The sequence below is a fragment of the Salvelinus namaycush genome, chromosome 37 (assembly GCF_016432855.1).
Source record: "Salvelinus namaycush isolate Seneca chromosome 37, SaNama_1.0, whole genome shotgun sequence".
In the NCBI taxonomy this organism is placed as follows: Eukaryota; Metazoa; Chordata; class Actinopteri; order Salmoniformes; family Salmonidae; genus Salvelinus; species Salvelinus namaycush.
In genome coordinates, this window is record NC_052343.1 from 29,738,366 (window position 1) to 29,765,331 (window position 26,966).

The window sequence follows — 26,966 nt, forward strand, 5'->3', positions numbered from 1 at the left end:
AACCCACTCCTGTGTTGTCTTGGCTGTGTGCTTAGGGTCGTTGTCCTGTTGGGAGGTAAACTTTCTCCCCAGTCTGAGGTCCTGAGTGCTCTGGAACAGGTTTTCATCAAGGATCTCTCTGTATTTTTCACATTTCATCTCTGCCTCGATCTTGACTAGTTTCCCAGTCCCTGCCGCTGAAAAACATCCCCACAGCATGATGCTGCCACCATCATGCTTCACCGTAGGGATGGTGCCAGGTTTCCTCCAGACGTGATACTTGGTATTCATGGTCTGAGAGTCTTTAGGTGCCTTTTGTCAAACTCTAAGCGGCTTTCATGTGCCTTTTACTGAGGTGTGGCTTCCGTCTGGCCACTCTACCATAAAGGCCTGATTGGTGGAGTGCTGCAGAAATGGTTGTCCTTCTGGAAGGTTCTCCCATCTCCACAAAGGAACTCTAGAGCTCTGTCAGAGTGACCATTGGGTTCTTGGTCACCTCCCTGACCAAGGCCCTTCTTCCCCGATTGTTCTTGGGGACCTTCAATGCTGCAGAGATTTTTTGGTACTCTTCCCCAGATCTGTGCCTCGACACAATCCTGTCTTGGAGCTCTATGGACAATTCCTTCGACCTCATGGCTTGGTTTTTGCTCTGACATACACTGTCAACTGTGGAACCTTATATAGACAGGGTTATGCCTTTCCAAATCATGTCCGATCAATTGAATTTCACCAATGCGGACTCCAATCAAGTTATAGAAACATCTCAAGGATGATCAATGGATACAGGATGCACCTGAGCTCAATTTCAATTCTCATAGCAAAGGGTCTGAATACTTATGTAAATAAGCTATTTCTGTTTGAGTTTTTTTCCATTATGGAGTATTGTGTGTAGATTGCTGAAGTTGTTTAAAAAAAAAACAATTTTAGAATAAGGCTGTAACGTAACAAAATGTGTAAAAAGTCAAGTGGTCTGAATACTTTTCGAAGGCACCGTATGTAAATGTACACATTACATGGATACACATCTGGTGGTCTGTGTTTAGTTTCTGCCTTGTGCAGTATGGTAACCTGACTGTACATGATGTATTCTGTTGAGCTTTCTTTCTGTCAGCACTGCATTTTATGTATTGCATTTCTCTCTAGCACCTATGGCTGAATGCACATGTAAAGTATATGTATAAGTATATGATGTGGCTATCCCCTTTTATGTCTGTATGCTAGCCTGACACTGTTGTGTCTCCTCCTCAGTAAACATGGTAATTGGTGTTGCCTGGCTGTTCTGTGTTGACATAAAACACAGTGGTTCTTTGATGTCTCTTGTTTTATCTCCTCCTCCTCCATATCTTCTCCATCTCTCCCTCCTGCTCCTTCATCTCTCCCTCCTCCATCTCTCCCTCCTCCATATCTTCTCCATCTCTCCCTCCAGCTCCTCCATCTCTCCCTCCTCCATCTCTCCCTCCTCCATATCTCCTCCATCTCTCCCTCCATCTCTCCCTCCTCCATCTCCCCCTCCTCCATCTCTCCTCCTCCATCTCTCCCTCCATCTCTCCCTCCTCCATATCTCCTCCATCTCTCCCTCCTCCATCTCTCCTCCTCCATCTCTCCCCCCTCCTCCTCCATCTCTCCCTCCATCTCTCCTCCTCCATATCTCCTCCCTCCTCCTCTTCCTTCTCCTCCTCCTCCATCTCTCCCTCCTCCATCTCTCCCTCCTCCATCTCTCCTCATCTGTCTCTCCCCCTCCTCCTCCTCATCTCTCTTCCTCCATCTCTCCTCCATCTCTCCTCTCTCCTCCTCTTCCTCCTCCTCCTCCATCTCTTCCCTCCTCTTCCTCCTCCATCTCTCCTCCCTCCTCCTCTATTTCTCCTCCCTCCCTCCCTCCCTCCCTCCCTCCCTCCCTCCCTCCCTCCCTCCCTCCCTCCCTCCCTCCCTCCCTCCCTCCCTCAGTGGTTTACCCTCCATGTCCCTCTTTTCTCTTGTTGACAGATTTCAGTGAGAGAATGAGGGACATAGAGATAGGGCACCACCCTCTATTATGCCGAAAGCACAGAGTTTCTAAAGAGAAAGAGAGGAAGAGGGAGAAAGAGAGAGGGAAATAGAGGAAGAGAGAGGGAAATAGAGGAAGAGAGAGGGAAATAGAGGAAGAGAGAGAGAGAGAGAGAGAGAGAGAGAGAGAGAGAGAGAGAGAGAGAGAGAGAGAGAGAGAGAGAGAGAGGAAGAGAGAGAGAGAGAGAGAGAGAGAGAGAGAGAGAGAGAGAGAGAGAGAGAGAGAGAGAGAGAGAGAGGAAGAGAGAGAGAAAGAGAGAGAGAGAGAGAGAGAGAGAGAGAGAGAGAGAGAGAGCGAGCGAGGTAAACATATCAACGATGGTGAAGACAGGGATATACTAGTCTGTTAGTAATAAAGCAATAATATTGATAATGTTAACCTTTATCTCGCTCTTTCTTTTCTCTCTCTTTTATTCTCGCTCTCTTTCCCCCTCCCTTTCTTTTTCTCTGTCTCACTCACTCTCTACAGATCTTAAAACACAAGTTCTGTAGTCTGACACTGAGAGACAAGACATCGGCGGGAGAACGAGACGCAGCACAGATATTGAAAGCGGTGTAAGGACATGCTCTATATTCTGTATGGTTTGTCTGTGGTTTGGGTTATTAAGAAGGAAGAGGGAGAACTAAAACCACTATCATCCTCAGACAAGAAGAATGAACACTGGATCCTCAGTTTAGAGCTACGTGGCTGCAGTTACACACCAGTATCATCCTCAGACATGAAGAATGAACACTGGCTCCTTAGCTTAGCGCAATGTGGCTGCATCAGGACAGAGGGATTTTTAAGCATTTACCCAAACACACACTAATATTGCCATACTCTGTCCCTCTCCATAACCCCCCTCTCTCTCTCTCACTCTCTGTCTGTCCTCTCTCTCTCAATTCAATTCAATTCAATTCAATTCAAGGGGCTTTATTGGCATGGGAAACATGTGTTAACATTGCCAAAGCAAGTGAGGTAGATAATATACAAAAGTTAAATGAACAATAAAAATTAACAGTAAACATTACACATACAGAAGTTTCAAAACAATAAAGACATCACAAATGTCATATTGTATATATACAGTGTTCTCTCTCTCTCTCTCTCTCTCTCTCTCTCTCTCTCTCTCTCTCTCTCTCTCACTCTCTCTGTCCTCTCTCCTCTCTCTCTCTCAATCTCCCTCTCTCTTTCTCTCTCACTTCCCCTCTCTCTCTCGCTCTCTCTCACTCTCTCTGTCCTCTCTCCTCTCTCTCTCTCAATCTCCCTCTCTCTCTCTCACTTCCTCACACTCACATTTTCTCACTCACTCAGACATGGAAGCACAGTTAGTAGCAGCTGTCTCTTAAACAAACCAGACCGTTACTGATTGAAACTGGCACCAATCAGGTAGGGTGCCTGTCATCATTAGCTTAGCTGGCCAATATGTCAGAGTAGCCAGGTGTAAAATGCTGCAGAGAAAGACCAGATTAGGTCTAGGTCTTAGCAATAGCCACACCCATCTCTTTAGGATTGACACGATCATGTAATTTGTTGCCTGGCAGACTGCATCTGTAATGACTTGCCAAGGTGCCTTGGTAGCATGTGGACAATGCGATATGGTTGTGAGAAATTGTGATTAACTTGGGATTATGCATGATATGATTCTCTGATCTGATGTTAGGCTTATTAACTAGTGATATGATCGTGTTATTCCACTTTTTACATACTTACCATGATGACTTGTCGAATGGAATTCTACACACCTTATAGTTAGAGTTGAAGCCAGGGTTATGGTTGAACTGGGATGTGGACATGAAGCTAGGGTTAGGATTGTGGTTGAGGGTTAGGGTTGAACCAGGATGTGGACATTGAGCTAGGTTTAGGGTTGGGTCTAAGGTTAGGGTTGAACCAGGATGTGGACATGGAGCTAGGTTTAGGGTTGGATCTAAGGTTAGGGTTGAACCAGGATGTGGACATGAAGCTAGGTTTAGGGTTGGGTCTAAGGTTAGGGTTGAACCAGGATGTGGACATTGAGCTAGGTTTAGGGTTGGGTCTAAGGTTAGGGTTGAACCAGGATGTGGACATGGAGCTAGGTTTAGGGTTGGGTCTAAGGTTAGGGTTGAACCAGGATGTGGACATTGAGCTAGGTTTAGGGTTAGGTCTAAGGTTAGGGTTGAACCAGGATGTGGACATTGAGCTAGGTTTAGGGTTGGGTCTAAGGTTAGGGTTGAACCAGGATGTGGACATGGAGCTAGGTTTAGGGTTGGGTCTAAGGTTAGGGTTGAACCAGGATGAGGACATGAAGCTAGGTTTAGGGTTGGGTCTAAGGTTAGGGTTGAACCAGGATGTGGACATGAAGCTAGGGTAAGGGTTGGGTCTAAGGTTAGGGTTGAACCAGGATGTGGACATGGAGCTAGGTTTAGGGTTGGGTCTAAGGTTAGGGTTGAACCAGGATGTGGACATGAAGCTAGGTTTAGGGTTGGGTCTAAGGTTAGGGTTGAACCAGGATGTGGACATGGAGCTAGGTTTAGGGTTGGGTCTAAGGTTAGGGTTGAACCAGGATGTGGACATGGAGCTAGGTTTAGGGTTAGGTCTAAGGTTAGGGTTGAACCAGGATGTGGACATTGAGCTAGGTTTAGGGTTGGGTCCAAGGTTAGGGTTGAACCAGGATGTGGACATGGAGCTAGGTTTAGGGTTGGGTCTAAGGTTAGGGTTGAACCAGGATGTGGACATTGAGCTAGGTTTAGGGTTGGGTCTAAGGTTAGGGTTGAACCAGGATGTGGACATTGAGCTAGGTTTAGGGTTGGGTCTAAGGTTAGGGTTGAACCAGGATGTGGACATTAAGCTAGGTTTAGGGTTAGGTCTAAGGTTAGGGTTGAACCAGGATGTGGACATTGAGCTAGGTTTAGGGTTAGGTCTAAGGTTAGGGTTGAACCAGGATGTGGACATGAAGCTAGGTTTAGGGTTGGGTCTAAGGTTAGGGTTGAACCAGGATGAGGACATTGAGCTAGGTTTAGGGTTGGGTCTAAGGTTAGGGTTGAACCAGGATGTGGACATGAAGCTAGGTTTAGGGTTGGGTCTAAGGTTAGGGTTGAACCAGGATGTGGACATGAAGCTAGGTTTAGGGTTGGGTCTAAGGTTAGGGTTGAACCAGGATGAGGACATTGAGCTAGGTTTAGGGTTGGGTCTAAGGTTAGGGTTGAACCAGGATGTGGACATTGAGCTAGGTTTAGGGTTGGGTCTAAGGTTAGGGATGAACCAGGATGTGGACATGAAGCTAGGTTTAGGGTTGGGTCTAAGGTTAGGGTTGAACCAGGATGTGGACATTGAGCTAGGTTTAGGGTTGGGTCTAAGGTTAGGGTTGAACCAGGATGTGGACATTGAGCTAGGTTTAGGGTTGGGTCTAAGGTTAGGGTTGAACCAGGATGTGGACATGAAGCTTGGGTTGTTTTTATTTTTTTATTTAACCTTTATTTAACTAGGAAAGTCAGTTCAGAACAAATTCTTATTTACAATGACGGCCTACCCTGGCCAAACCCTCACCCGGACGATGCTGGTCCAATTGTGCGCCGCCCTATGGGACTCCCAATCACGGCCGGTTGTGATACAGCCTGGAATCAAACCAGGGTCTGTAGTGATGCCTCTAGCACTGAGATTCAGTGCCTTAGACCGTTGCGCCACTCGAGAGCCCCTGGTTAGGGTTGAGCTGATATGCGGACATGAAGCTGGGGTTAGGGTTCAAATCAAATCAAATGCTTACTTACAAGCAACAATGCATTTTTTTAACTAAAGAAGAAGAACAAAGTAACACAATAAAATAACAATAACGAGGCTATATACAGGGGGTACCGGTACCGAGTCAATGTGCAGGGGTACAGGTTAGTCGAGGTAAATCGAGGTAATATGAGGCTAGGGTTGAACTGGGATGTGGACATGAAGCTAGGTTGAGGGTTAGGCTTTCGGTTAGGTTTAAGGTTAGGGTTTAAGTTATGGTTAGAGGACAGTGGGAGACATATCTGAATCAGGGTCTCCAATTGATATTCCTCTTGATTAGATCGTCTCTTTCATATGTATATTGTTTATGTCTGATTACTGCCCATCTCACTCTAAATGACCTTGTTACATACATTACATGTTGAAAGAAGTATTTACATTCACATAGGAAGTGACCTACAAAAGGTAAACGCTAGAATTCAATCAAATCCACCACACTGAGGTGTTTACAGTGCACAGTATCTCTTTTTGCCATGGTAAATTCAAAATCCCATTAAGGCAGCAATTGTTTTTAACAGTGCAGAGGTAATTGTGTGTAGGAGTATCTGACCTCTGACCTATCTTACTCGCCAACACTCCAGCCCTCCCAACCTCTGACCGTTGCCCTTTGACCTTTGCCCTTTGAACAGGCAGAGAAAGGTGCACCTTCAGACACTGAGGGAGAAGTCCGAGCTAGACAGAATGACCCCCAGGGAGAGAATGAGGCTGAGGAAGCTGCAGGCTGCTGACGACAAGGCCAGGAGGCTTAGGTAGGACACGCGTGCACACACACACACACACACACACACACACACACACACACACACACACACACACACACACACACACACACACACACACACACACACACACACACACACACACACACACACACACACACACACACACACACACACACACCACAGTTATTCGGTCCATGACCAGTATAGAGCCTGTGAGGTCCCGTTGGGATTCTTCTGGGGCTGATGCATGGCTGGGTTCCCTTTGAAGATGAAGAGAGATTTGTGTAAATGCATTCTCCCCTGCCCTAGTTTCCTTGGGCTGAACTGTGTTGGAGACCTGTCTACGGGGAACGGTACTGAGAGCGACAGAGGGGTGTTGGATGGGAAGGACAACAGGCCAGGCAACAGGGCTATTGATGTGCTCTATGGAGTTCCAACTTTTAGCAGGACGCTGATAGTATACAAGCCATGACCTTCTCTCTCTCCTCCTCTCCTCTCTCCCTTCCCTCTCTCTCCCTCTTCTGGCTCTCACTTTTTCTCTCTCTCTCTCTCCCTCTCTCTCTCTCTCTCTCTCTCTCTCTCTCTCTCTCTCTCTCTCTGTGGGTCTCTATCTACCTGTTTTGTTTCTTTCTCTCTCATTTTCTCTCTCTCTCTATCTATGTCCTTCCTCCTCTCTCTCCCTCTTTCCCTCTCTTTCCCACACTCTGTTGTTTCTGGTTGATAACTACAGTGTTATGACCTCCTAGTCTTAATGATCAACATAACCCACTGCCATCTCACTTTTATACTGTGTTGCATCATTCATCTACAGGTAACTGGCAAGATAAAGGAAACCCCAACATAGTGTCTTAATAGGGCGTTGGGCACCACGAGCCAGAACCGCTTCAATGCATCTTGGCATAGATTCTACAAGTGTCTGGAACTCTTGGAGGGATGTGACACCATTCTTCCATGAGAAATTCCATCATTTGGTGTTTTTGTGGTGGTGGAAAACGCTGTTTCAGGCTCCGCTCCAGAATCTCCCATAAGTGTTCAATTGGGTTGAGATCTGGTGACTGAGACGGCCATGGCATATGGCTTACATCATTTTCATGCTCATCAAATCATTTAGTGACCACTTGTGTCCTATGGATGGGGGCATTGTCATCCTATGGGGGAATAGCCATGGTAGACAAAATAATTTTTTATACATGACCCTAAGGATGTTTAACTCAGGAACCACACCTGTTTGGAAGCACCTGCTTTCATTATACTTTGTATCCCTCATGATCTCAAGTGTTTCCATTATTTTGGCAGTTACCTGTATATTAAGATATAAGGCACGGGGGGTGTGGTATATATGGCCAATATACCACGGCTAAGGGCTGTTCTTAAGCGGGACGCAACGCGGAGTGCCTGGATACAGCCCTTAGCCGTGGTATATTGGCCATATACCACAAACCCCCGAGGTGACTTATTGCTATTATAAACTGGTTACCAACGTAATTAGAGCAGTAAAAATAAATGTTTTGTCATACCCGTGGTATACAATCTGATATACCACAGCTGTCAGACAATCAGCATTCAGGGCTTGAACCAGCCAGTTTATAATATAATGTAACACTACAGGAGACTTGCTGAGGAGAAATACCAGGAAAACCACTTCCGAATGCAGGAGCTGAGGAGCCGCCATTTCGAGAAAGTCAGTTTGGACGTCTTGAATGTAAGAGAGACACAATTCTAAAAGTTGAATCAAAAGCTCTCTTAGGAAATAATGCATATAATTGGATGAAAAATGTTTCGTTTTTACCCTCTACGACTTTAATTACTTGAATTAACAAATTGTTTAAGTGCAATTAGTAGCCGGTTCTTTGGCCTGAGTTAAATTAAACTCTAAGGGTGTCCCTTCTCCGTAAACCTCGTTTGGTATTCCCTTATGGTCTCATTAGCCAATCACTCGCTTCATAATTGAAACTTCCCCTAAAAAAACTAAAAAACATTTGTCTTGTTAAAAAATTAAATAGATACTTATGACTAATTGAATTGAAAACTCCATCACTTCCACCCAATAGGAGAGTGCAGGAGATGCAGTCCACCAGACTGCACCAATCACAGCTGAGGACTACCGGTCGCTGGGTTGCTCACAACCAATGGGAAGGCAGCAGCAGGACAAGATGCGAATGTCTGAGCCAGTGGGGCGTGGTGAGTATACTTTCTTCTTGTACCTTTTATTTCTGTTAACGATGACCTACTAGAGGATCATGTTGTTATGCAATAAATATTGGTTGGCCTGCAGTACATCTTGGTTAGCCTGCAGTACATCTTGGTTAGCCTGCAGTACGTCTTGGTTGGCCTGCAGTACATCTTGGTTAGCCTGCAGTACGTCTTGGTTAGCCTGCAGTAGATCTTGGTTAGCCTGCAGTACATCTTGGTTGGCCTGCAGTACATCTTGGTTGGCCTGCAGTACATCTTGGTTGGCCTGCAGTACATCTTGGTTAGCCTGCAGTACATCTTGGTTAGCCTGCAGTACATCTTGGTTGGCCTGCAGTACATCTTGTTTAGCCTGCAGTACATCTTGGTTGGCCTGCAGTACATCTTGGTTTGCCTGCAGTACATCTTGGTTAGCCTGCAGTACATCTTGGTTAGCCTGCAGTACATCTTGGTTGGCCTGCAGTACATCTTGGTTAGCCTGCAGTACATCTTGGTTAGCCTGCAGTACATCTTGGTTAGCCTGCAGTACATCTTGGTTGGCCTGCAGTACATCTTGGTTGGCCTGCAGTACATCTTGGTTGGCCTGCAGTACATCTTGGTTGGCCTGCAGTACATCTTGGTTGGTCTGCAGTACATCTTGGTTGGTCTGCAGTACATCTTGGTTAGCCCTGCAGTACATCTTGGTTGGTCTGCAGTACATCTTGGTTAGCCCTGCAGTACATCTTGGTTGGCCTGCAGTACATCTTGGTTAGTCTGCAGTACATCTTGGTTGGCCTGCAGTACATCTTGGTTAGCCTGCAGTACGTCTTGGTTGGCCTGCAGTACATCTTGGTTGGCCTGCAGTACATCTTGGTTGGCCTGCAGTACGTCTTGGTTGGCCTGCAGTACATCTTGGTTAGCCTGCAGTACATCTTGGTTGGCCTGCAGTACATCTTGGTTAGTCTGCAGTACATCTTGGTTGGCCTGCAGTACATCTTGTTTAGCCTGCAGTACATCTTGGTTGGTCTGCAGTACATCTTGGTTAGCCTGCAGTACATCTTGTTTAGCCTGCAGTACATCTTGGTTAGCCTGCATTACATCTTGGTTAGCCTGCAGTACATCTTGGTTGGCCTGCAGTACATCTTGTTTAGCCTGCAGTACATCTTGGTTAGCCTGCAGTACATCTTGGTTAGCCTGCATTACATCTTGGTTGCTCTGAAGTACATCTTGGTTGGCCTGCAGTACATCTTGGTTGGCCTGCAGTACATCTTGGTTGGCCTGCAGTACATCTTGGTTAGCCTGCAGTACATCTTGGTTGGCCTGCAGTACATCTTGGTTGGCCTGCAGTACATCTTGGTTAGCCTGCAGTACATCTTGGTTAGCCTGCAGTACATCTTGGTTGGCCTGCAGTACATCTTGGTTAGTCTGCAGTACATCTTGGTTGGCCTGCAGTACATCTTGTTTAGCCTGCAGTACATCTTGGTTAGCCTGCAGTACATCTTGGTTGCTCTGAAGTACATCTTGGTTAGCCTGCAGTACATCTTGGTTAGCCTGCAGTACATCTTGGTTGGCCTGCAGTACATCTTGGTTGGCCTGCAGTACATCTTGGTTGGCCTGCAGTACATCTTGGTTAGCCTGCAGTACATCTTGGTTAGCCTGCAGTACATCTTGGTTGGCCTGCAGTACATCTTGGTTAGCCTGCAGTACATCTTGGTTGGCCTGCAGTACATCTTGGTTAGCCTGCAGTACATCTTGGTTAGCCTGCAGTACATCTTGGTTAGCCTGCAGTACATCTTGTTTAGCCTGCAGTACATCTTGGTTAGCCTGCATTACATCTTGGTTAGCCTGCAGTACATCTTGTTTAGCCTGCAGTACATCTTGGTTAGCCTGCAGTACATCTTGGTTGGCCTGCAGTACATCTTGGTTAGCCTGCAGTACATCTTGGTTAGCCTGCAGTACATCTTGGTTGGCCTGCAGTACATCTTGTTTAGCCTGCATTACATCTTGTTTAGCCTGCAGTACATCTTGTTTAGCCTGCATTACATCTTGGTTGGCCTGCAGTACATCTTGGTTAGCCTGCAGTACATCTTGGTTGGCCTGCAGTACATCTTGGTTAGCCTGCAGTACATCTTGGTTGGCCTGCAGTACATCTTGGTTGGCCTGCAGTACATCTCCCCGCCACTGTTTCGGTAAAAAGCTGAGGGATGGGGCTGGAGAAAAATAACCACTCTCAAATTCATAGAAAGGGATATGGATGCAAGGACTGATCATCCATGATATCAAAATGATAGTTGTAACCATGTTTTGAGGCTATACAGTTTTGTTTATATTGACTTTGTTTACAAACATGGGAGTAAAACAAGTTTATATTTGTTGTTCTGATGGGGTACGACAGTTAAACTAAGATCATGATGCATTTCTAAGTTATATTCTTCAAGAATCAATGGATACCATTCATTTATAAAATGTACTGCATGTAGCAACTGCAGAAAAGTTTGTTGAAATGAAACCTTATGTAAACCCCGATGAAAATGTTTCTTTGGCAAATAAACATCTGTTCCCATTATCCAAGACCACCTTAAAATGTATTGTGTGCTTGAATCTTCGCCAAACGCTCAGGCACTTTGGAGGAATACACACGCGCACGAGCGCACACACACACACACACGCACACACACGCACACACACACACACACACACACACACACACACATCTCTGTATCCACACGGTCCCGTGTGGCTCAGTTGGTAGAGCATGCCGCTTGCAACGCCAGGGTTGTGGGTTCAATTCCCACGGGGGGACCAGGATGAATATGTATGAACTTTCCAATTTGTAAGTCGCTCTGGATAAGAGCGTCTGCTAAATGACTTAAATGTAAATGTATCTGTCCACACTGCCAATAGAAACATGCCATAATAAACAGCTAAACACCTTGTCTATAAACTGTGGGATCCAGGGAGGTTAGGAGATTATTGTCTGCTGTGCTCTGGGACTGTTATTTAATCTGCGCCCAATCACACGCCCAATCAGGGCCGGCCCCGCGCCCAATCACACACCCAATCAGGTCCGGCCCTTCACCCAATCCTCTCAGATCGGTGAAGACCAGAATGTAAGAATAAGAAAATAGGAGACTTCAACAACTGTTGTACTGTTGCAACTGTAGTGCCCTTCAGGATTGGGGTCAGTTTAGTCTCGTGTTGCTATACCTCCAAAATCATGCCATTGTCACGCCTCCCATTTTAGGGAACGTCGACGAGGCCCGGGTAAGTTTGAACTCAAGTGTAGAAGTGGGCAAGTGATTTCAGTTGAAAATAATGTCTGCAATTCACGTTGGAATCCGTCATTAATTTAAATGACTGTTCAATATCCAATATTCCTTGGTGAAAAAGCAGTCGAATGTCCAAACCCATAGACCAACCCCCTGCTTAACACTCGCCCCACTTCCACTTCACTGTTGGACCCCCATGGTGGGAGATCCAGGGGGTCCCTCAGATCTCCAATGCCCCAGATTCCCTCATCTCGGCTGGGATCAGAGACACCGAGAGCCCCTGGTGGCATGAAACCTCTCCTACTCTGACAGACCAGCCATAAGGTAAAGCAGCCCAGGCAGTATCATCAAAGGCTGAGGAGCAGAGTGAACATGCTTCAAGGAGCACACATACACATCTCACACACACACACACACACACACACACACACACACACACACACACACACACACACACACACACACACACACCCTCAAGGAACACACATGCAAATAAGAAAGACAAGAGAAAAGTGCTTTGTTATTTTTATTAAACCACATTAAACCAAATCTCAATGGCCCATTGCCCCCTTTCCCCTTTCAATTGTAGACATGGTCTGACATTAAACATACCTCAAGCAGCCTCACTGGGGAATAAAGGCAAGTATTAGACAGAAATGAATTAGGAAATAAACATTGAATTATGCATGCCGACGACCTCCATCCTTAGTATAAATAAACATACAGTATCACTGAGAGCCACAGGCAGTCACAGATGCAACATGCTCACAGGTTTCAACACAGTGTAGTAGGATATAGGGGTGAAAGAAGATTATATTATCTGAGTTTGAAGTCAGATGACAGAGGTCTCTCTCTCTCTCTCTCTCTCTCTCTCTCTCTCTCTCTCTCTCTCTCTCTCTGACAGTCCCAATTTGCCCAGTGAAGCACTTTTTCAAAGTCTCAGAACTCTTTGCAGTCGGTCTCAGAGAGTTGCAGAGTCTGTTGGACAGGGAGGGAGGATAGATTGACTGATGGGAGTACCTGGCCCTCTGTAACCTTGGCTGTGGTACTGCTGGTGCAGGAGGCCAATATGAATGATACCTGGGGCAGCGGAGGGCACATGAATGAAACATTCTGGATTACAAAAACTGTTAGAGCTTGTTTGCATAAATGATTATTCTGGTCTGGTATTAACATTGCTAATTAAAATCAATGAAGCACTGAATCAGGTGAGATGGGACAGAAACCACTGACAGAAATCGCCATCAGGTTATCAGCACCAGACAGACAGGGTGTGTGTGTGTTTGTGTGTGCAGTTGTGTGCCATTTTCTGTCGTGGAGAGTCTGCCGGCTGGTTGGACTGTGGGATGCCTGGTCATAGGTCACTGATCTGATCTGCTTCGGGCTTTGTTGGACTCACTCTAAGAAAGCCACAAAAGGGAAGGCTTTTAGGAGGCTTATAGTTTGTGTGATGTAATCAGGGTATTATGTTGTATTAGTGTACTGTAGTTGTATGACTTGACTGAGACATTATTTACCTGGTTCCTTTATGATACTTTGGTCAATTTTTAGAGACCGCTTGTTTTTTTTCTCCTTTTCATTCCTGTCTCTTTATCTCCATTTCATTCCTGTCTCTTTATCTCCATTTCACTCCTGTCTCTTTATCTCCATTTCATTCCTGTCTCTTTATCTCCATTTCACTCCTGTCTCTTTATCTCCATTTCACTCCTGTCTCTTTATCTCCATTTCATTCCTGTCTCTTTATCTCCATTTCATTCCTGTCTCTTTATCTCCAATTCATTCCTGTCTCTTTATCTCCATTTCATTCCTTCTGTCTCTTTATCTCCATTTCTTTCCTGTCTCTTTATCTCCATTTCATTCCTGTCTCTTTATCTCCATTTCATCCCTGTCTCTTTATCTCCATTTCATTCCTGTCTCTTTATCTTCTTATGGCTGAGATCCCGTTAACGGGATCGACTTGACAACAGCCAGTGAAAGTGCAGGGCGCCAAATTCAAACAACAGAAATCTCATAATTAAAATTCCTCAAACATACAAGTATTTTACACCATTTTAAAGATAAACTTGTTGTTAATCCCACCACAGTGTCCGATTTCAAAAAGGCTTTACGACGAAAGCACACCATCTGATTGTGTTAGGTCAGTACCTAGTCACAGAAAAACACAGCCATTTTTCCAGCCAAAGAGAGGAGTCACAAAAAGCAGAAATAGAGATAAAATGTATCACTAACCTTTGATGATCTTCATCAGATGACACTCATAGGACTTCATGTTACACAATACATGTATGTTTTGTTCGATAAAGTTCATATTTATATCCAAAAATCTTAGTTTACATTGGCGCGTTATGTTCAGTAATGTTTTGCCTCCAAAACATCCGGTGATTTTGCAGAGAGCCACATCAATTTACAGAAATACTCATAATAAACTTTGATAAAAGACACAAGTATTATACATGGAACTTTAGATAAACTTCTCCTTAACCTGCTTGAGCTGCAGCCCGACACCGGTACACTTATGACAACATCCAGCTCAAGTGCAGGGCGCGAAATTCATTTAACTTTCACACATTAACAAGTCCAAGACACCAGATGAAAGGTGCACATCTTGTGAATCAAGCCAACATGTCCGATTTTTAAAATGTTTTACAGGGAAGACACAATATGTAAATCTATTAGCTAACCACGTTAGCAAAAGACACCACTATTCTTACTCCATCAGTTTTTGACTCCTTCAGTAGCTATCACAAATTTGGCCAAATAAAGATATAAATAGCCACTAACCAAGAAACAACCTCATCAGATGACAGTCTGATAACATATTTATTGTATAGCATATGTTTTGTTCGAAAAATTTGCATATTTCAGGTATAAATCATAGTTTACATTTCAGCTACAATCAGAAATTGCACCGAAAGCAGCCATAATATTTACAGACACCAACGTCAAATACCTAATTACTCATCATAAAACATTTCTGAAAAATACATAGTGTACAGTAAATGAAAGACAGGCATCTTGTGATGCCAGACAATATTTCCGATTTATTAAGTGTTTTACAGCGAAAACAAAATGTAGCGTTATATTAGCTTAGCTTAGCACAATAGAAACACTTGGGCGCCGGCGACTACGACAGATATATGAAATAACATCATAAATTGGGTCTTACTTTTGCTGATCTTTCATCAGAATGTTGAACAAGGTGTCCTTTGTCCAGATGAGTCGTTGTTTGGATTCAGAATGGCGACTTTCTCTCTCCATTTAGCAAGCGCGCTAGCCGGGTTGCACGGATCTCTCCATGTAAACAAACGGAAGAGAACGGAACACGGTAAAACTCCCGAAAAAATTTCAATAATCTGATGAAACTATATTGAAAAAACATACGTTACGATGATATGGTGACATGTATCAAATAAAATCAAAGCCGAAAATAATAGTCGCATATAACGTCAGCAAAATAAAAGTCAACCCCACTGTCCAAATTGCGTCCTTCAGAGTACCGGAAATTGGGTACACGTCATTCCAAGAGGGTTTATTCCATCCCAGATCGAGATAATCACCTCCTTTCTTCTCTCACAGCCTTCTTGACACCCAGAGGAAGGTGTATGAAGTGTACGTAGACTCTTACGTTCATTGCCCATTTATAGGCAGGAAGAGGAAGAGAGCCTCGGTTTCAGACTTTGAACTTCCGGGTCAGGAAAAGTGCTGCAGAATGAGTTCTGTTTCACTCAGAGAAATAATTCAAACGGTTTTAGAAACTAGAGAGTGTTTTCTATCCAATAGTAATAATAATATGCATATTGTACGAGCAAGAATTGAGTACGAGGCCGTTTGAAATGGGCATCTTTTATCTGGCTACTCAATACTTTCCCTTGCAGCCATAACAGGTTTGCAACCGCTGTGTCAGATTTAAAAAAAACTTTACGGAAAAAGCACACCATGCTATAATTTGAGTACAGCGCTCAGAGACCAAAAGAAGCCATACAGATATCCGCCATGTTGTGGAGTCAACAGAAGTCAGAAATAGCATTATAAATATTCACTTACCTTTGATGACCTTCATCAGAATGCACTCCCAGGAATCCCAGTTCCACAATAAATGTTTGTTTTGTTCGATAACGTCCATAATTTATGTCCAAATACCGCCTTTTTGTTCGCGCTTTTAGTTCCAAAATCCAAATTGATGACGCGCAGGCCAGACGAAAAGTCCAAAAATTCCATTACAGTTCGTAGAAACATGTCAAATGATGTATAGAATCAATCTTTAGGATGTTTTTAACATAAATCTTCAATAATGTTTCAACCGGAGAATTCCTTTGTCTGTAGAAATGCGATGGAACGCAGCTAACTCTCATGGGGGCGCACCTGAGTGAGCTCGTGGCACTCTGCCAAACCCCTGACTCCCATTCCCCCTTCCTTCACAGTAGAAGCATCAAACAAGGTTCTAAAGACTGTTGACATCTAGTGGAAGCCTTATGAAGTGCAATATGACCCCATAGACACTGTATATTGGATAGGCAAACCTACAAACCTCAGATTTCCCACTTCCTGGATGGATTTTTTTCTCAGGTTTTTACCTGCCATATGAGTTCTGTTATACTCACAGACATCATTCAAACAGTTTTAGAAACTTCAGAGTGTTTTCTATCCAATTATACTAATAATATGCATATCTTAGCTTCTGGGACTGAGTAGCAGGCAGTTTACTCTGGGCACGCTTTTCATCCAAGCTACTCAATACTGCCCCTAGCCATAAGAAGTTATCTCCATATCATTCCCTCTGTCTCTTTATCTCCATATCATTCCCTCTGTCTCTTTATCTCCATTTCATTCCTTCTGTCACTTTATCTCCATTTCATTCCTTCTGTCTCTTTATCTCCATTTCATTCCTTCTGTCACTTTATCTCCATTTCATTCCTTCCGTCTCTTTATCTCCATTTCATTCCTTCTGTCACTTTATCTCCATTTCATTCCTTCTGTCACTTTATCTCCATTTCATTCCTTCCGTCTCTTTATCTCCATTTTAGTTCCTCTGTCTCTTTATCTCCATATCATTCCCTCTGTCTCTTTATCTCCATTTCATTCCCTCTGTCTCTTTATCTGCTTCCCCCATTTTTAGTAGCCATATTTCTCAGAAGATATGGTTTTGTCTTGAAGGATTAAGGATAAGTCTTTGGAAAGTGTACAGATTTATGTTGGAGATAGTCCCGGTTTGAAATTGAACTTCTGTCTCCAATACCAGTCAACACTGTATATTACAGGCTTCTGCGGTAGATAGGAAAGAAACAATTATTGAAAATGAAATAAAAGTGATTTCCACTCTCTTCCACACATTTTCTTTCTCTGTCTCGCTCCTCAGTGCTCTCTGTCTTTCTATTTTTCTGTCTCTATCTCTCTTCTCTCGCTCTCTCTCTACCCGTTTCCCTCTCATTCAGGCAGACAGTAAGCTGCTGCAAAAGTAACTCAACGCCATACAGCTGTCACTCTCTTATTTTCCTATCTCTTTCTCTTGTTCTTTCTCCGCACCCTTTCTCTTCCCCCCTCCCTCGCTACTTCACTCCGTGGAGAGGAGTCCCTGGTCAGGCTGGTGCTCAGGTGCAGAGAACTAAGTGAGAAAATGGAAGTGTTCAAGAGAGGGATGTTCCCAGTAGCACAGACATCCACCACAGCTGTTCCCCAACACTCCCCACACCACCACCACCAGCACACAACTGCTGGAAATATCTCAGAGAAAGAAAGTGAGAGTGAGATATATATATATATATATATGAGAGAGAGAGAGAGAGAGAGAGAGAGAGAGAGAGAGAGAGAGAGAGAGAGAGAGAGAGAGAGAGAGAGAGAGAGAGAGAGAGAGAGAGAGAGAGAGAGAGAGAGAGAGAGAGAGAGAGAGAGAGAGAGAGAGAGAGAGAGAGAGAGAGAGAGAGAGAGAGAGAGAGAGAGAGAGAGAGAGAGAGAGAGAGAGAGAGAGAGAGAGAGAGAGAGAGACAGACAGACAGACAGACAGACAGACAGACAGACAGACAGACAGACAGACAGACAGACAGACAGACAGACAGACAGACAGACAGACAGACAGACAGACAGACAGACAGACAGACAGACAGACAGACAGACAGACAGACAGACAGACAGACAGACAGACAGACAGACAGACAGACAGACAGACAGACAGACAGACAGACAGACAGACAGACAGACAGACAGACAGACAGACAGACAGACAGACAGACAGACAGACAGACAGACAGAGAGATGTGTGTGTTGTCCAATGTGCTCTGGAGAGGGAAAAGGATACACCCTACATTTCAATACTGTTCTCCGTGAAGAAAATGGCCCCCATAGTATTAGTCTTGCGTTATCTTTGCTTCAGTGTTGTGAATCAATCAGGCTTGTATTATCCATGATCCATCTCTCTGTATTCTCCCTACATTGCGTCACTTATTTTGTTTTTGTTTGTTCCCCACTGTGTGTGTATCTGTGTGTGTGTGTGTCTGTGTGTTTATGTGTGTGTATGTGTGTGTGTATCTCTCTCTCTCTGTGTGTGTGTGTGTGTGTGTGTGTGTGTGTGTGTGTGTGTGTGTGTGTGTGTGTGTGTGTGTGTGTGTGTGTGTGTGTGTGTGTAGAGATCCCAGAGGACCCTCAGACTGCAGAGGTGTATTATTACATGGATGGATTTGAGTCCTGCACTGATGAAGAGGAGGAGGAAAGAGAGGAAGAGGACACCCTGACCTCAGAAACCCTCTGTCATACCTATGGACAGGTGAAGTGTGTGTGTGCATGCGTCCGTGTGTGTGTGCATGTGTGTGTTTGCATGAGTGTGTGTCGGTGTATGCAAGCTCTGGAGCTACTTGAATTACTTCTCCCTGCTACTTGAATTACTTCTCCCTGCTACTTGAATTACTTCTCCCTGCTACTTGAAGACTGAGACAGAGACAGACAGACCGACAGACAATCAAGTCCTCTCTCCTGTGTGAAGACAGACAGACAGTCAATCAAGTCCTCTCTCCTGTGTGAAGACAGACATAGAGCCAATCAAGTCCTCTCTCCTGTGTGAAGACAGACAGACATAGAGCCAATCAAGTCCTCTCTCCTGTGTGAAGGTGAAAGGGGGAAAGTTCCAAGGAAGGATGTGGAGATGTGTGGCCCTTTAGAGTGGTACTGACAGCTATCAGTGTCTCTCAGCCTTTTTCTCAAGTTGAAAAGCTTTTTTATGGTATCTCTGGTGGCAACCATTGAATAAGCATACCATGATTATGAATCCATTATTTAGAGTTGGGTTAAAATGTTGTCAATGTAACATCTGTGCCTTTATGATGCCATACATGTTTTCATAAAGTAATGCAGTCATTTATGGTGACAATAATGGCACTTTACCTGTCATTTTGTGTAGAATATCAATAACCATTTAAACCTAGCTGTAGGCTATGATGCTCTAGAACCCTCTCCCTGTAACTTAGTCTTGATGTGGCTATCACCCTCTCCCCATAACTTAGTCCTGATGTGGCTATCACCCTCTCCCCATAACTTAGTCCTGATGTGGCTATCACCCTCTCCCCATAACTTAGTCCTGATGTGGCTATCACCCTCTCCCCATAACTTAGTCCTGATGTGGCTAGTACCCTCTCCCCATAACTTAGTCCTGATGTGGCTATCACCCTCTCCCCATAACTTAGTCCTGATGTGGCTATCACCCTCTCCCCATAACTTAGTCCTGATGTGGCTAGCACCCTCTCCCCATAACTTAGTCCTGATGTGGCTATCACCCTCTCCCCATAACTTAGTCCTGATGTGGCTATCACCCTCTCCCCATAACTTAGTCCTGATGTGGCTATCACCCTCTCCCCATAACTTAGTCCTGATGTGGCTAGCACCCTCTCCCCATAACTTAGTCCTGATGTGGCTATCACCCTCTCCCCATAACTTAGTCCTGATGTGGCTGTCACCCTCTCCCCATAACTTAGTCCTGATGTGGCTATCTCCCTCTCCCATACTTAGTCCTGATGTGGCTATCACCCTCTCCCCATAACTTAGTCCTGATGTGGCTATCACCCTCTCCCCATAACTTAGTCCTGATGTGGCTATCACCCTCTCCCCATAACTTAGTCCTGATGTGGCTATCACCCTCTCCCCATAACTTAGTCCTGATGTGGCTATCACCCTCTCCCCATAACTTAGTCCTGATGTGGCTAGCACCCTCTCCCCATAACTTAGTCCTGATGTGGCTAGCACCCTCTCCCCATAACTTAGTCCTGATGTGGCTAGCACCCTCTCCCCATAACTTAGTCTTGATGTGGCTATCACCCTCTCCCCATAACTTAGTCCTGATGTGGCTATCACCCTCTCCCCATAACTTAGTCCTGATGTGGCTATCACCCTCTCCCCATAACTTAGTCCTGATGTGGCTAGTACCCTCTCCCCATAACTTAGTCCTGATGTGGCTATCACCCTCTCCCCATAACTTAGTCCTGATGTGGCTATCACCCTCTCCCCATAACTTAGTCCTGATGTGGCTATCACCCTCTCCCCATAACTTAGTCCTGATGTGGCTATCACCCTCTCCCCATAACTTAGTCCTGATGTGGCTATCTCCCTCTCCCCATAACTTAGTCCTGATGTGGCTATCACCCTCTCCCCATAACTTAGTCCTGATGTGGCTAGCACCCTCTCCCCATAACTTAGTCCTGATGTGGCTATCACCCTCTCCCCATAACTTAGTCCTGATGTGGCTAGCACCCTCTCCCCATAACTTAGTCCTGATGTGGCTAGTACCCTCTCCCCATAACTTAGTCCTGATGTGGCTATCACCCTCTCCCCATAACTTAGTCCTGATGTGGCTATCACCCTCTCCCCATAACTTAGTCCTGATGTGGCTATCACCCTCTCCCCATAACTTAGTCCTGATGTGGCTATCACCCTCTCCCCATAACTTAGTCCTGATGTGGCTATCTCCCTCTCCCTATAACTTAGTCCTGATGTGGCTATCACCCTCTCCCCATAACTTAGTCCTGATGTGGCTATCACCCTCTCCCCATAACTTAGTCCTGATGTGGCTATCACCCTCTCCCCATAACTTAGTCCTGATGTGGCTATCACCCTCTCCCCATAACTTAGTCCTGATGTGGCTATCACCCTCTCCCCATAACTTAGTCCTGATGTGGCTATCACCCTCTCCCCATAACTTAGTCCTGATGTGGCTATCACCCTCTCCCCATAACTTAGTCCTAATGTGGCTAGCTAGCCTCCATGCTACTGTATGGTGTCATTCCATTACTATGAATGGGAACATTCATTGCCACATCTGGGAAGCTTAACTTTCATTAACTATTATGAGCCTTGTGTTTGTGGAAAGAGAATGAAAAACATGTGATGGTGCATAGATCTCAATTTTAACATTCCTGATGTGGCTAACACCCTCTCCCCTTAGTCCTGATGCAGCTAGCTAGCCTCCATTGACTGTCTATCTTCACACAGGAGAGAAGACTTGACTGACTGTCTGTCTGTCTTGACACAGGAGAGAAGACTTGACTGACTGTCTGTCTGTCTTGACACAGGAGAGAAGACTTGACTGACTGTCTGTTTTGTCTTGACACAGGAGAGAAGACTTGATTGACTATGTGTCTGTCTTGACACAGGAGAGAAGACTTGAATGACTGTCTGTCTGTCTTGACACAGGAGAGAAGGCTTGACTGACTGTCTGTCTGTCTTGACACAGGAGAGAAGACTTGATTGACTATGTGTCTGTCTTGACACAGGAGAGAAGGCTTGACTGACTGTCTGCACCAATTAATTTAATACATTCAAAATGATTGACAGACTATGAGGGGCGGGCCACACAGCATGGAACACAGCTTTGAACTGTTCTATTCTTTACTTCTGCCTGTTCTAATGCTCTGGTTTGTATTCTGTAGTGTTGGTGCATCTGGGTGGGGATTCAGGTGGGATTACTGTTGAATAATCCTGTGCTGGAGCCTGTGGATAAATGTGTCTGTTGTGAGGGCTGGCTGAGGGGGATAAATGTGTCTGTTGTGAGGGCTGGCTCAGGGGGATAAATGCGTCTGTTGTGAGGGCTGGCTCAGGGGGATAAATGTGTCTGTTGTGAGGGCTGGCTCAGGGGGATACATGTGTCTGTTGTGAGGGCTGGCTGAGGGGGATACATGTGTCTGTTGTGAGGGCTGGCTCAGGGGGATAAATGTGTCTGTTGTGAGGGCTGGCTCAGGGGGATAAATGTGTCTGTTGTGAGGGCTGGCTCAGGGGGATACATGTGTCTGTTGTGAGGGCTGGCTCAGGGGGATACATGTGTCTGTTGTGAGGGCTGGCTGAGGGGGATACATGTGTCTGTTGTGAGGGCTGGCTCAGGGGGATAAATGTGTCTGTTGTGAGGGCTGGCTCAGGGGGATAAATGTGTCTGTTGTGAGGGCTGGCTCAGGGGGATACATGTGTCTGTTGTGAGGGCTGGCTCAGGGGGATAAATGTGTCTGTTGTGAGGGCTGGCTCAGGGGGATAAATGTGTCTGTTGTGAGGGCTGGCTCAGGGGGATACATGTGTCTGTTGTGAGGGCTGGCTCAGGGGGATAAATGTGTCTGTTGTGAGGGCTGGCTCAGGGGGATACATGTGTCTGTTGTGAGGGCTGGCTCAGGGGGATACATGTGTCTGTTGTGAGGGCTGGCTCAGGGGGATACATGTGTCTGTTGTGAGGGCTGGCTCAGGGGGATAAATGTGTCTGTTGTGAGGGCTGGCTGAGGGGGATACATGTGTCTGTTGTGAGGGCTAGCTCAGGGGGATACATGTGTCTGTTGTGAGGGCTGGCTCAGGGGGCTCAGAGCATTTTGGAGCATTGTTCACTGGCACACTTTAGTGTTTGCCTCTTTATCAGTGAGATAATATTTGAATCAGTTTGCCTCTGCTGGCTCTCAGGTTTTGCTATCCAGAGTTGCACAAAAGCCAACCACTAATCATCATTGATGAAATCCAAACGAGAACAATGTGAATTCAGAGAGTCATTTTCCTCTGTGGCAGGATGTCAGAAAGGCGCCTTGGCAGGATGAGACTCTATGGTTTTACCCAGGGATTCCCGGCTTTGTAGTCCTGGTGTGTGAGGACTTTCATTTCTCTCACTCACACACTCACACACTCTCACACACACACACACACACACTCTCACACACACACACACACACTCTCACACACACACACACACACACACACACACACACACACACACACACACACACACACACACACACACACACACACACACACACACACACACACACACACACACACACACACACACACACCAACATTCTCATCATCATTGGATTAGCATGATAAATATATTCAAATCACACATGACCATGGTGGTTATTCCCTCTGCTTGTCCTGGTCATAAACACGACACAAGTGCTTTACACATTTGGTCTTTATAGGTTGATTTTACATTACAGATGTACAGTAGGATCTTCATTTGAGCCAGTTTGTTACAGTAGGAAAAGAACCCTGCAGCAACAGGAAATGTGAATTATTATGTGATTATTATGAATGGATTGTTTTTTGTAGGGGTTGATACATTTTGAAGTGGATATTACAAACTTTAGAAGCCTTTTTAAACCTTAAATACACTACAAGTTTGCATTCTCAGTAACAAAAGAGTGATTAATTGAAGACCTACATCTACAATGATAGCACCAGACCTTGCCTAAGGCCACGAGCCTCACTGTGTAGTTAATGAGTGTTAATGTGCTGCGCTCTGCTGTGGGTCCAAACTCCCATATGCAGCATTATGGAAATGTAATGATCCCACATTATTCAGATCAATCTAATCCCTACTAATTGCAGGCTTATTAGACAATACAACACAATACAATACAATACAACACAATACAATACAATGCAACACAATACAATACAATGCAACACAATACAATACAATGCACCACAATATACTACAATGAAACACAATACAATGCAATGCAACACAATACAAAACAATGCAACACAATACAATACAATACAAAACAATACAATACAATACAATACAATGCAACACAATACAATACAATACAATACAATGCAACACAATACAATACAATAGAACACAACACAATACAAAACCTTATGCGACTTGAGGCTTCTCTAGCCAGACTGCAAGCTCATTTAGTAACAGAACACCTCTGATAACAAATCCCTGACACAGGATATACTGTACAGATGTAGGATCTTCATTTGAGCTAGTTTGCTACAGCAGGAAAATAATCCTGCAGCCAAAGGAAATGTGAATTATTATTTGGATTTTAATTAATGGACATGGATTTTAATTAATGGACATTTCCTGCTTTGCAGGAAAATTCTCATCAACAAAAGAGTGATCAAATGAAGATCCTACATCTGTACATTTGTCAATATCAGTATTTTAACCTTAATATCTTATACATTTAATACCATAACTTTTATAATGGCAAGACCATCTAGGGTTGTTGTCATGACCGCAGTCAAATTCCATGTGACCGTTGAGAAGTGGCGTGCATTCATGGATGCCAAGGGAAGCCAGGCTTCCCCCAAAAAATGTACCAAGAAAAAAATGAAAAAACATAAAATAATTTATCTTTTGTCTGTGTTTCATAATTTTCCTTCAATTCGCAAGAGGCTGAAGGTATCTCACAGGAGAAAGCATCAGAGCGAGCGAAACAGTGTCCCTCTGTCTCTCTACGTGTAGGCCATCTTTCTGATGCTGTCTGGTCATAAAGAGTATGACATTGATGCCGCCCGTAGCATTGAAGGCAAGGGAAGCCAGCGAGCATCTGGCCTGCCTTGACAAAAAAAGTATAAAAAATGTGCCAATCAGCGTTGAGCTAAACTGAGCGAGCTCAAATGTGAATGGTCCTGGCGCACCAAAAAGACTGCGTCACTCCTATCAAATCCCATTCAGAGCATAAATCATTGACAGAAAATCTTGAATTGTTGCATCTCGTAGTGTTGTTGTCCTCCGGTGGCTAGCTAGCCAGCTAGCTAAAATTGGCCCTTTCCTAAGTTAGTCATGGACTGAGATAGGGCTGGGAGATATGGTCAAAATATTATATCACGGTATTTAAATAGAAAAATGACGGTATGATGGTATTTGACGGTATTTTATGTTTTTTAATAATAAAAGTTCTAAATTAGCTTTAAGAGTAGTGCGTGACTCTAGGTTGGCAACACATACACTCTAAGTGATTTCAATGGGTCTTTCTCCATTCTGATTGTTTTATACTGTTCAATTCAACTTCAACCCCAAAAACCCCATTGTCATCAGTTTCTGCATTTGAGATCATTTCCACACTGCCACGTAGGGCTGCACGATATGGGCAAGCAATCTGGGCCTTATTTTTAACCAAATGTTGCAATTTGACTTGCGATTTAGAAAAACACTTGGGTTAACTGTTGGAATCATGGAAATAGAATGTCTATTCAAATTATATAGTTAGAATATAATAGTGGGCACTTTTAATACAGTGTTATTTGACATGACAACGAATGAAAATGCAAGGGAGGAGTTATTGTGACAGGGTAGGAAGTAATGTGTTTTCTAGGGGACCTATTATCTTTGGCTACATTGAATGTTTTCTCTTAGCTACTTCATGTAGCTAACATATTCTTGCTTTGCGTTTACCTATTTAATTTAGAAGACACTGTTGCTGATTTAGGTCTACACCATCACTGGTATTATCAGGCTGTATAGCTAATTACGCTTGCTCTTACTCAGTACATTTATTAGCTAGCTAGCAATTAGCATTAGCGGCTAACATGATTTAGGAACAACTTGCTAAGAAAAGACAAACTAGCTGTTTGCAGATGTAAGAAACACAAGCTAATAGTGTAATTATAGAATGCTAGTAGATTTATATTAAGAAGCAAAGTGACAACTGCATCGTTGTTGTCAACATTGTTGCATTTGCTGCATTAACCATGCAGACTGTATGTGTCTCCTGGACGAGGAACAAATGCGCTCCTTGAGTGACAGGGGGCGTGGCTAGGTCTGTGTGGAAAGCATTGAGAGATGACTCAAGTAGCGTAGTAAACTATAAAAATGGACATTACACACTGCGTATCACATTTGAACAAACCAAACATTCAAATACCGTTATAGAAGGTAAAGTAAAAACCCAAACCGGTCCGTGCATCAATACCAGTATATCGCAAAAAACTGTATACCGCCCAGCCCTAGACTGAGATAAGGATTTGGAGTTGTGCTTTTACTTAATTCTCCGTACAGGCCAATGATCATAATGGTGATTCTGATCCAACCATGAATTAATACATTGTTGTGCCCCTGGCCTGAGATGATGGAAGTTCAATATCAAATCAAATTTTATTTGTCACATACACATGGTTAGCAGATGTTAATGCGAGTGTAGCGAAATGCTTGTGCTTCTAGTTCCGACAATGCAGTAATAACCAACAAGTAATCTAACCTAACAATTCCACAACTACTACCTTATACACACAAGTGTAAAGGGATAAAGAATATGTACATAAAGATATATGAATGAGTGATGGTACAGAACGGCATAGGCCAGATGCAGTAGATGGTATAGAGTACAGTATATACATATGAGATGAGTAATGTAGGGTATGTAAACATAAAGTGGCATAGTTTAAAGTGGCTAGTGATACATGTATTACATAAAGATGGCAAGATGCAGTAGATGATATAGAGTACAGTATATACATATACATATGAGATGAGTAATGTAGGGTATGTAAACATTATATTAAGTGGCATTGTTTAAAGTGGCTAGTGGTAAATTTTTACATAATTTCCATCAATTCCCATTATTAAAGTGGCTGGAGTTGAGTCAGTATGTTGGCAGCGGCCGCTAAATGTTAGTGGTGGCTGTTTAACAGTCTGATGGCCTTGAGATAGAAGCTGTTTTTCAGTCTCTCGGTCCCTGCTTTGATGCACCTGTACTGACCTCGCCTTCTGGATGATAGCGGGGTGAACAGGCAGTGGCTCAGGTGGTTGTTGTCCTTGATGATCTTTTTGGTCTTCCTGTGACATCGGGTGGTGTAGGTGTC

At 44.3% G+C, this 26,966-nt stretch overlaps 1 protein-coding gene across 1 annotated transcript in view; it reads left to right on the forward strand.

The window, feature by feature from the left end:
* Positions 1–12,241, forward strand: part of nek11 (NIMA-related kinase 11) — a 32,640-nt gene extending 20,399 nt beyond the window's left edge. Inside the window, exons 8-13 of the mRNA XM_038976473.1 lie at positions 2,492–2,577; positions 6,388–6,507; positions 8,089–8,182; positions 8,532–8,661; positions 11,894–11,913; positions 12,131–12,241. Of these exons, the coding sequence (XP_038832401.1) occupies positions 2,492–2,577; positions 6,388–6,507; positions 8,089–8,182; positions 8,532–8,661; positions 11,894–11,913; positions 12,131–12,241 (561 nt within the window). The remainder of the gene's footprint in view (positions 1–2,491; positions 2,578–6,387; positions 6,508–8,088; positions 8,183–8,531; positions 8,662–11,893; positions 11,914–12,130) is intronic.
* Positions 12,242–26,966: the final 14,725 nt, after the last annotated feature.